Source organism: Anolis sagrei, chromosome 2 (genome assembly GCF_037176765.1).
Source record: "Anolis sagrei isolate rAnoSag1 chromosome 2, rAnoSag1.mat, whole genome shotgun sequence".
In the NCBI taxonomy this organism is placed as follows: domain Eukaryota; kingdom Metazoa; phylum Chordata; class Lepidosauria; order Squamata; family Dactyloidae; genus Anolis; species Anolis sagrei.
In genome coordinates, this window is record NC_090022.1 from 259,760,249 (window position 1) to 259,772,406 (window position 12,158).

Sequence of the window (12,158 nt, forward strand, 5' to 3'; positions counted from 1 at the left end):
TGCACACCTCCATTTTCAAAACCTTGAAACAAAAAAAAAAGTATTTGCTGATAAATGTAATGTGCAGCAGCAAAAGGTGCACTCTTTGTAATGTGAACGCATTACAGTTGCTGGCTGCTTAGAATTTTTTTTAAAAAAACTAAAGTGTTAGAGCACCAAAGCTTTCAGCAATTGAAAAGAAAACATTGCAGTGCATCTATGCTGTAGAATGAATCCACTTTAACTGCCCTGGCTAAATGCTATGGAGTCATGGGGTCTGTAGTTTTATAAGGCCTTCGATCTTCTCTGCCAAAGAGTGTGGATGCCTCAACAAACTATAAATCTCAGGATTATATAGCATTGAGCCATGATAATTAAATTACAGATGGCATCCCTCAAATAGGAGCGACAGGTGCTTCTGAAGCAGCTTCTTCTTTTGCTTTGGCTCAGCACTAAGATGACAATTTGATGTGAATCTAATGCCCACTCTAATTTTGGCAAGGTGATTTAGCCAAAAATTATATAATAATAATAATAATAATAATAATACTTTATTTATACTCCGCCACCATCTCCCCAAGGGATTCGGAGCAGCTTACATGAGGCCAAGCCCAACAGCACATCAAAAACAACCAGCAATAATAAAATAACAAGCAATAAACAAAATAAACAATACAATTAATATAACTCATAAGTAGACAATAACACACAAGAGTTTAAAAACCTATGGCTGGGCCAAATGTAATAGTTAAAACTTAAAAAATAAATGCTGGACATGAGCAGAGGATGTCTCTATTTGGAGGGTTTTAAATCAAAAGTAAAGAGCAACCCAACAGGTAATTAAAGTACTTCTCAGTGTATTTGCAGAGGATTGTTTCCTTTATTCAGGGAAGGCACACTGGAACAGCCACATTTTCAGGCTCCTCCTAAAGACTGCCAATGTGGGGGTTTGTTTGATATCCTTGGGGAGTGAGTTCCAGAGCCAAGGGGCAACCACGGAGAAGGCCCTCTCCTGCGTCCCCACCAATCACGCCTGCAAGGGAGGTGGGAGCGAGAGCAGGGCCTCCCCAGATGAATGAAGAGATCGTGCGGGTTTGTACACAGAAATGCAGTCACACAGGTAGGCGGGTCCCAAACCGTTAAGGGTTTTTTGGTCAGAACCTGCACCTTGAATTGGGATCGGGAAATGAACGGCAGCCAATGGCGTTCCTTAAACAGGGGGGTTGACCGTTCCCTGTAAATCGCCCCAGTAAGTAACCTGGCTGTTGCCCGCTGGACCAATTGAAATTTCCGATCCATCTTCAAGGGCAGCCCCACATAGAGTGCATTACAGTAATCCAATCTGGAGGTGACTAAGGCGTGGACCACCCTGGCCAGATCAGACTTCATGAGGTACGGTCGCAGCTGGCACACAAGTCTTAATTGTGCAAATTATATCCAAGTAAATACAACAATATCAGCACTTGGAAAGTAATACAAGAATGCAACTACTGGAGTTTTAGTTTACTTAAATATCAGTTTCAAAAAATATTATTTCACTCCTTTAGGTTGTTCTGAACCTCTGGGCATGAAATCAGGACACATACAGGATTATCAGATTACTGCTTCAAGCATCTTCAGAACACTCAACATGGACATGTTTACATGGGAACCTAGAAAAGCTCGACTAGACAAACAAGGCAAAGTGAACGCCTGGACATCGGGACACAGTGATCAGTCACAGTGGCTACAGGTGACAATTTTTCACTATCAATGGGATCTACTTTTCTAAAGAATGGGAGAACAAATATAGCTGTGCTAATATATAAAAATGTGTATTGTTGTTGTACTTGATGAAAAAGAAAACCGAAATGCTTGATATGTGGCATTGCAGCAATGATCTTATTTCTTGGAATTCTGTATGTTTAAAGAGGCATGTAAAACAGACCTGGAGAGGCTATTATATTCTGGTTGACTGCCTGAAATCTTCTCTATAAAAAAATTATAGGACCAAGCCAGAAATGGTTGAAATATGGTTTTCTTGGAGGAAGGTATGCTTACCAAAGTGCTAGCTGAAAGACTTCTTTAGCATCTGGCCGGTGACTTGGATTTGTTGTACATGGACTGCATGAAGTAAAGCCAGGCACCATGGCAGCTTGAACACACCCAGTTCCTTCTAGTTGCACAAGGGTTAGTATCAAGGGGTCAGATGGCTCCTACAAAATATGCTTGAGCCTACTGTAAGAGGATTCCTTGAAGTGAAGTGAATAATATGTTATCCCAGATCTCAATTGCATAGCTTTATTGTGTGGTTGGTTTGCTACATCAGGTTAGTTCCATAGCAATGGAAGCAAAGTGTATGGTTTAATTGAATAGGTTTTGAAGCAAGTCTGCAAAATCAGATTTACTGAGGCAAATTAAGTTATTCAGATGGAAAATTCTCAAGTGGCCTGGCATTGTCATTGATTATTTGTCAAAGTGACTGAAAATCTGGTTTTGATTAATGAATTCTGAAAAGCTTTATTTGTCCCACCTCCAATGTGCATTTAGTGACCTGATTTTCTTCCTTTGGACTTTTTATATTCAATACAAAACCTGTATTAGTCTACTCAAAATAATTCCCCGGATCTGCCTACCTTTAACAAGTTTAGCCTTTGTAAAATGGATTCAATGCTGTGAAGTCATTAAGAAGCCATTCACATTGCTTGTTTTCAATGTTAGGATGATTTACAGATGTTCCTGGGTAGGCTAATATGGAAAAAAGCAACAAATCACCAAACAGAAGACTATTTGACCAGTCACTGTTCAATTTACATATTAGAAGCATTGTATATTGCAGTGATTTGAATCTGCTGTCAGAGAGGAATGGGATTCTCAGCATGAAGTCTTAACTACGCAAGAAATGTCTACTAGCCCCCTGCAATGTTTTTACATATAAATTATGACTTATTAGCTTTTTTGGCATTTTTACCTGTGTTTGCTAAGCAATTTAGCCATATAAAAACTGTATTTGCTCTGAATCTGTAAGTGCGGGAAAGAGATGGAGAAAAAAGGACAAGTGATTGCATTGTCTGTTTATTATTTCAATTATTAAATATGCCTAGAGATTTAGTTGAGGTTGTATCCTCACTGTCAAATTAATGCAGCTTGATATGACTTCCAAGACTCAATGCTAAGGAGTCTTGGAATTTGTTGTTTGGTGAGGCACTGGCAGAGAAGACAGAAGACCTTTATAAATACAACTTCCATTGCACAGCATTGAGCAATGGCGTTAGATTGGTGTCAAACTGCACTAATTCTACAATGTAGATAAACCTCAAGTCATTGACTGACTACAATTATGGCCAAATACACTAAATGTGGAAAAGTTATCTGCCACATGGAACATACTGTCTCCTCAGCTATGACAGGAATACAAAGAAGTTAGAAGTGTTACTTTGTAAGCTACAAATCCCAGAATCCTTCAGAAAGCAAAACAAACAAAACAAATCATTTTCCAAGCTCTAGCATTAAGCCATAGAACTGGAGAGGATCTCTAAGTTGCTGTTGAAATCACCATGGACTGATGACAACTTAGTTTTGTAAAAATGCTGCTGTTTGTGGAAGCTAATTTCAAATGTGAAAAGGAGGGAAACAATCCAGGAAAAAAAAATCTTCTGTAGACCTATCTTTTATGGCTTCTCCCTCTGAAAACCACATCCACTTAGGCACTATGTGATATAGAAAAGGTAGGATCCTAGAATCTCTTCACATGTTTTTTTTTTTTTTTTTTTTTTTTTTTTTTTTTTTTTTTTGCTGAGCATTATCAGACAATGCTGGCTTGGCCCTGCCCACATTCCTCCCAAAGTGGAAAGGGCAATTGAGGTAACGTGTTGCCACCCTTTCGCCCATCTGATGAGGATAGGGTGCTAGGGCGCCTTGTGCCATCACCACCATAGGAAGGAGGAAGGTACATGGGGTGCCACAAGCCACCCCATGCACTTTCCCTTTTGCTGGCAACTGCTGGTGAAACAAAATGGCATGAAGAGGCCCCAAATGGGTGAAAATTGATCATGTTTGACTTAAGACCAACCTGGATTTGGCATCCATTACATAATTGCCTTTGTTTGCTTATTTTATTTTATTAAATAGCCACAAGAAGAGAACAGAGATCCCTGTTTTCAGAATTGCAATAAAATGGGCTATTTTCAAAGCAAATCTTTCCATATCTACCATGTCATAGTGGATTAATCATTGAGACCATATGATCTCTTTCAGGGATCAGGAATTACATTTTTTTTATTTACAGTGCATGAGATGACACATGCTTCTTATGCCTTTTCCAATGATTTTGGGGGTGTTTATGTTCACTACTTATTTTGTGCTAAAATTATTTTTCTTTACATCTAGAAGTGTATGCTTAAAGACTTAAAATGTAAAAAAGATCAGAGCTGTTGTTTATCCCCCTACTCTACTTGGATAGGTTGCTTCAATATAGTGAGAAACTCTTTTTCATCAAGGTTCAAACCATTTTGAACATTTCATAAATCATTGACATAATCCTAATCTAGATCTGTGCCTTTCCACTGAGCAAAGAAAAGAAGTACTGACTAACCTATCATATAATTGATTAGTTTCTTTAAATATTTATTTAGTTATTGTATTTCTATTAAGGATAACATACTTATAAATGTTTTAAAAATGTATTAAATATCACAATCATTGAAACATGACTGAAGACTATAAAAACACTTAAATCTCTATTAAAGCACCACTTACAAACAGACTAGAATGCCATAATTAACATTCACAAATTAATGTCACACCTAGCTGGGTCCTATGTCCTCCTCTCTAACAACTGTATCTGAAATACAATAAACTGCAGAGTTCTTTTATTCCAGAAAGATTCTTGTTAAGTTGTTAGCATTCTAACAGCTTGGGCATTCACCTCTGCTAAACTTTATATCTTTCTCTCAAGACTCAGACCGGAATTGTTTTTTGTTTTTTTTTTTTGGCTGAGATAAGAGACAACAACCATCCTTCCCTGGCAGTTTCCTTCATTTTTAAAATATATATATATACGTGTATACATATATGAAATATGATGCTAAAAGAAAAAGGCATTGACAGTATTTTGGTGTTGAAAGGCATACAGACACGCCTCATTTCTGTCTCTCTTACTGATCCAAAGAAGCAAAATTCATGCAGAGATGATACAGGGATTACTTTCTGGTGCATTATTCATCTGTGACAGTGGATCTGTAGTTTTGTGCAGATGGGCAGGGAATTAGGGAAGTGAGGAGAAGAGACAATGACAACCCTTATTATTTTCTCTATTTCTGTTGTGTTCCAGACATTTTTCCCCCTGTTGTACCTGATAGGATATACAAATTGATTCATTTTGCATCCAGATGGCTACTGGCAGATTTTATGTCACTCTAAGAACAGCATTGCCTATTCTCCTATCCCTTTTCAAACTATATAAAACACCTCTAAGGCAAGTTACGGTTTTTGAAAATAAGTTATTCCCATTTACAATACATAAAAGAATAGTGATGTGAATTTAGAAAGTTTTTTGACAATTAGACTTTTTTTAAAGCCTTCGAACATGAAGATAATAGCTATAAGCAAACAAGTGTATTTGCAAGAAGCACTAACCATAACCAAAACAACAAAGAGTTTTGTGACACCTGGGAGTCTATCACCTTTTATTTGGCATAAGCTTTCATGGCAGGCATATCACTTCACTGGATGTAGCAATATACAGATTTCATAGGACTCTTCGATGTCCTTATTGGAACAGATAATCATGTATTTTTCTGGAAATAACACAGCAAATATGTCCACTAGTTAAAATGGACAAGGAAAGAATGACAATAGGCAATTTAAGTTCAAGACTGGATGACTATGCAGCACTCTATTTGGGCCCCTTTTTGATGGTGTTCCAGAAGACTAGGGGAGTACGTAGGTGCCCAGCTGTTATATGCTACTGTATATCAACACCTAACACTTTGCTATATTCTCTAAACTATTCTATGGTTTTATATTATCTTAATGTTTTTAATTGTATTGTAATTGTATCTTATGGTCTTGATATTGACTGTAAACCGCCCCAAGTCACCTGCGGGTTGAGAGGGACAGTACATAAATATAGTAAATAAATAAATAAATAAATAGTCTACTTTCTAAGGCAGCACAGTAAAGGCACAGGTTGGTAGATGTTTAGCATCCTTTATCTGGGATTCCAAATCCAAAATCTAACATTATCCAAATGAGTGACTGAAATTGTTCCGTGATGACTTAGTATACACAAAGTTGGTTTCATGCACAAAATTCTTTTTAAAAATATTATATAAAATTTACTTCAGGCTATGTGTTATAGTTACATATGAAACTTAAATGAATTCTGAGTTTAGACTTGACTCCTATCACCAAGAGGTCTTTTTAAGTATGTAAATGCAAAAGCAGATGATCTGAAATTCAAAGGGAAAAAGCTGAAATCAAAAACACTTCTGATACCAAACATGTCAAATGGGGGATATTCAACCTGTACAAAACACTACATCACATTGACTTCCATATGATATATGTCTACACTTTTCTCTTTCTGGTCTTTGCTGGACATTTCTTGACTGAGAAATTTCAGCTACGTTTTTTCTTCTTCAAAAAATACATTCAAAAGACTTCTCGGATATATGCAACAATGTTCCAGAATAACAAAATAATTACAATTAAAAGCATAAAGGGAAGAAAACTAACCTCACATGAGCCTCCAATTGATGGTTAGGACTAAAATATCAGCCCTACTGAATTTCCCAAGTGAAACAAGGAACTGGAATGTGCCCTGAAACTGAGCAGGATGGCAAACAAACAACTAACTATAACTTTTGTCAAAGAATCTACAATGTTCCAGCACCGCTTTCAGTCCAACCTATTCACAGCACTGATCAAGATAGATTACATTTATTCCAAGCACCAGTACTTTATAAAACAGAGTTTCACATACACTATCCATGAGCAATATCTAAGGCATATGTGGTATACCTTATCTGATGTTTATGTGACTGACACAGTATGGATCCAGATAATGTTCTCTGGATCTGGCACTGTATGTAACCATAACTTCAGGTTTCTGGCCCTAGACACATAATACTGCATTTACAGCATTTCTAGCATAGGCAAATGACAGAGTTCAGCAAACAATATAGATCATGGGAAAACATCAAACATTGTCAAAATGGAGTTGATCAAGCTCACTAAAACAAATCAGTATACAACTGAAGCTTTAATTCTTATTTTACGCCAACACATTCACATCTTATATGTACTTGTGAATCTGCTGAAATTTTCTCCCACATGCTTTTATCTCCTGATTTCAGTCACCTGCCTAGGAAGTTATAAAAATGTTATGAACAAGGTCACACAACTATAGCTGATTATTTAATCTGTAGAAACTAAAAGCACAGGGGGAAAGTAAAGTACCAATTGAAACAGCCATTTCATTATTAACTCCCTGTCCTCTGGCATGCAGCCTACCCACTGACTTTGTCTTTGTCCCTACTTGTCATACTTGAAAAATATTAAGGTTTGCGTTTCTTGTGTACTATTAATTCCCATTAATTGGACTGATTAGTGATAAAATGGATTCTGGAGCAGGCAATGCTATTACCTGAGCAATGCTCTTGATGTAGATCCTGTAGGTCATCACCTCAGCCTCTTTGCCCTCTATATGATTTCATGCAGAATCCATTATTCATGTTAATTGTGTTGTTAAAGTGTGTAGTGCAGCATTGCCCTTTTGAAAATTGCTTTTAACTTTGCAAACCTTTTGTTCACCATTCATAATATGCAAATGTTTTAGTGACAATAAAGTGTAAGCCTCTCATTTCAATAAAGCAAAATAAATGCTTACTTTATTTTTTAATGCAGCATTTAGATTAAAAATGTAGGATCTATGAAAAGTCATTGAATTTATCCTCACAGGCCACACACAATGAAATTACTAGCAGGGCAGAGTAGGGAAAGTCTGTGAAACTTGGTATCTCCAGATGTCCATAAAATAAACAGCAGTAAGAGATAGCATTTGTATTGCCTCCTCAGGTGTTGTTATTCTTTTGAGATTACATGATACATATAAAGAAGAAATGATATACCACCAGTTGTGGAAAGATATAGCAATTTACAGTAAAGTTATTCCTAAAATTAAGATAATATATTAAATTCTAGAAATTTAATAGGGGAAAATATTCAATATGCTAAGTCTTTTACTTAAATTGAAGGCTGGCCTAAAAGAAATTCAAAGTTTATGACCTGTATTTACCCAGATGAGCGTAATTGGGGTTGCCCCACCAGACACATTCAAAGGTGATCAAGAAAAGATGAAGTTGTTGCTGTAAAATCCACTAGTGTGAAATAAGATTCTTGATTAACTGAAGATATAGCAAGTATTTGCCAGGAAAGAAAGAAAAAAGTTATCATAACACAATTCACTGTGAAGGAGTCCAAGTCCAAAGAATGTTTGCCTTGAGGCTACCATGTCTCCCAAGTGTGTGTGTGTGTATTTGTGTGTATGCACCTTCTCAGCTTGAGACAGAAAGGTAAGTAGGGAATTGTTTGGGATATCCAGAAAGCACAACAATAAAAGACTTGTACACAGGAGCAGCTTTTAGTAAGTTCATCACCCTATAGAAGCTCTGAAAGTGGAGAAGGGAAGGGACCATTATAAAATTCTCTCCCTCCCACTTATTACACTGGCTCTCTTGGCTAGATCAAGAGTTGGAAGGACAGCTGTCTATTAGTTCTTTTTTATAGAATAAACACAGACTAAGTTTTTGGTCTACTCATAAAATGACATTTTTGTATTTTTAAAACTCATTCATTGAACATTAATCACAAATGAGATTCAAAGTTGCTAATTTGTGACATGAAAATTATATTTTGTGCTAAAAGCATTGTTTCCATGAACCCACATTTTGCACCAAATTAGTGAATTTTGCACAAAAGGATGAATTTTCCACAAATAATCCCATGTGTGATTCTGGATGATGTGTGTATATATGTGTGTGCATGTACAAAAACATGCTTTGGACAAAGGTTTTTCAAGAAAAATACTTTACAGGAGCACACATGAATTTTTTTTCATGATAATCATGATAGTCAAAATTCCTAAAGAATGGACCAGGTAGATATCTGAAAAGGATGTTCTCTCAAGATCTTGGGTTATTTTTAATTTTTATGTTTGTACTTAGAATGGGTGAAAGTGGATGGAGTCTATCCACTTTTCAAATTTCTGACTGGAATCCTAGAAGATACCTCACTCCCTATATGGTTCAGAAAATTTCTCATTAAGTTTCTGCCACATCAAGGCCTAGTGAGTCCTTATTTTTAAAGAAGCAATGCATGGAAGTGGAAGAAGACAACAGAATAGGAAGGACAAGAGCTCTAGCGTGGGCTGGTCCGTGAGGTCACGAAGAGTCGGAAACGACTGAACGAATGAACAACAACTAGTGAGTCCAGTTTGGGATGCTGAATAAGGCCCACATTTTGGGTTAGTGAAGAACGGCCCCTCATCTCTCCCCCCTACTGAGTTAATTACACTTCAAACCCAGTCTGAAGCCAATGAATTAAGCTGGGGACATAGGAAGACAAAGGGTAAAAGAGCAAAAAACTGAGAATTAAAAAATAGCAAAAAATGCTGGACTGCTTCTAACAAATCAGGACAGATGGGTGATATGAGTCCAGATTTTGCACAATTAGACTCCAAGTTCATCAGCAAACAAATTGACTGTTTAGTAAAGAAGAAATTAAAGCATATGAGGTTGGATCCAAAATGTTGAACTCACATTATAACAAATCAAAATAACTGTTACTTTATTTATTTATTTATTTATTTATTTATTTATTAGAAAATGTCTGTATCGCCTTTCTCCGAGGACTTTAGTTCTCAATTCTCTGTGAACTAATGTTCCACAGAACTAAAATTATTATTTGGCTAGAATGGATATATTTGTAAATGTGCATGTACACTGAAGAATTGCAATAGAGGGAAGCATGCATTACCTACTTACTACAGAAGAGAGAGAACCCTGGATCTGGATGTTTATTATTCCTAGACACAAGTCTCTCTTTTTTAAAGAAAATTTTGTCCATCCACAAAATATAATTTGTGACTTTTGCTAAATTTGTATCACAAACAAACACATTTCAATCCTTATTACTTCTGAACTATATTTAATAAAATGGTTAAGCAAGCAGCTGTTTGTTTTTGTATGCCTTGTTCCCCTGCAGAAAACTTATTTTCATTCACTGCAAAGAATGTTACGCTCATGGCCTCCTAGGTCATTGAGGGAGCATGTGGATGTTTGTTTTCTGAACAAATGTCAAGATCATTCAGTGGGAAAGCAAAGCATCTTCATGGCAGTATGTGCTTGTGAACCAAGAATACTAAAGAGATAAGAAAGGATATTTCTCTTTGTTTTTAGCTAATGTACTTTCAGCAGCACACTTTACAGTTCTGTGGGGAAGTAACTCAGAGAGCTTAAGTGTGGCATAGCTGGAGAAGGGCATGAACTTTGTGCGTTTATTGTGCTACTGTCTCCATGTTTCGCATACAAATAGCATTTCAGTGTTGGAAGTAGTGTACCTTTTCCAGTGCAACTTGAGAGAACTGATACTTATATTAAAATTGTGTGGCAAATGTCAGCAATATTTGAGTCAGAACCAGAGTAAATGTGATTCAGGGGAGTTAGTACAAATTATCAGGGGCTAGGAGATTCAGAAGGTAGCCTGAGGCTCAACCATGTTGCATGTGTTCTTTATTGGGTAGAACAGTCCCTAATCCCATTTTTTTTTCTGTTGAGGACAGAAAGAGTAGTTCCCAGCCATGCACACCACAGACCTTTCCCAAATATTCAACACAGAGAATAATGGTCCCAAATTACAGTCCCAGTGTGGCGGTCCATCTGAGGTCATCATACTTAGTAAGAATACGTCCTTCTCTTGGCTGCACTGGCAACTGAGGTGAGCAACACATGAGGCAGGCCTACATAAAGTCTGCTTTACAACTCTTAAGATGAAGTCTTCTTGCAAGAATTCTGGGCTTCCATGAGAACACTTGTTAAATCTCCCATGGAAGCCTATAACTCTCACAAAGAAGCCCTTCTCTAAAGAGATTTGAGAAGGGCTTTATACAGTTATGTCTCATGTCTTTTGGCCTGTTCTGAGCTGGTCTGATGAGAAGTTTGAAAAACCTGGCAATTCTAATAGGAGAGTCTGCACAAACTCGTTTTCCTTAGCACCCAAACCCATTCTTGGTAAATTGGTTAGAACTCATAACTCTGGATTTAAATCCCCACCCAGTCATGGAAACCCACTGGGAGACTGCAAACAAGTCACACTGTCTGAGAAGGGTGATCAAAATGGCCAAAAGTTTGGAAATCAAGCCCTATGAGCAGGCCCGTAGCCAGGATTTCGATTGGGGGGGGGGGGTCTGAGTTCGTTTTGGGGGGGGGGGGGTTGAGTCTGAGTGAAAGAGGGTATACCCTAGCAAACCTTTTGTATCATTACCCAAATACCCCCATGCATATGGGATATATTGAGTATGGTGATCAGATCATGATATGAATAAACATAACCGTTTAAATAATGCACCAGTAAGGCCATGAGAATTTCGGGGGGGGGGGGGGTGAAGCCCCTCAGCCCCCCCCCCCCCCCCCGGCTACATGCCTGCCTATGAGGAATGGCTTAAAAAGCTGGGTATGTTTAGCTTGGAGAAGAGAAGCTTGAGAGGGGGCATCATAGCTATGTCTAAATACAGGGTTAGTCAAAATGCATAGGCCAATAAGCCATTCAATTGAATGGCTTATTGGCCTATGCATTTTGACTAACCCTGTATTTGAGAAGGAGGCAAGCTGGGTTTTTTGTTTTTGCTACTCTAGACATTAGGAGACAGAGCTATTGCTTCAAATTACAAGAAAAGAGATTCCACCTAATATTACAAAGACCTTCCTGACAGTAAGAGTTGTTTGACAGTGGAATATGCTGCCTTGGAGTGTGGTGGAGTCTCCTTGACTGGAGGTTGAGTGGATATTGGATAGCCCTTACAGTATAGCCTTTTCCAACTCTGTGATTCTGTGATTTATCATCTCTAGCGAAAGGCAATAGTAAATCCACTCTGAACAAATTTTGGCAGGAGAACCCTATGGTAGATTTAGTTTAATGTC

At 37.5% G+C, this 12,158-nt stretch overlaps 1 protein-coding gene across 2 annotated transcripts in view; it reads left to right on the plus strand.

The window, feature by feature from the left end:
• The window catches only part of EDIL3 (EGF like repeats and discoidin domains 3), a 325,907-nt gene that overhangs the window by 271,466 nt on the left and 42,283 nt on the right, over positions 1–12,158 (plus strand). For both annotated transcript variants that reach the window (XM_060761741.2, XM_060761742.2), the window contains one exon: positions 1,527–1,711. In XM_060761741.2, the coding sequence (XP_060617724.2) occupies positions 1,527–1,711 (185 nt within the window). The remainder of the gene's footprint in view (positions 1–1,526; positions 1,712–12,158) is intronic.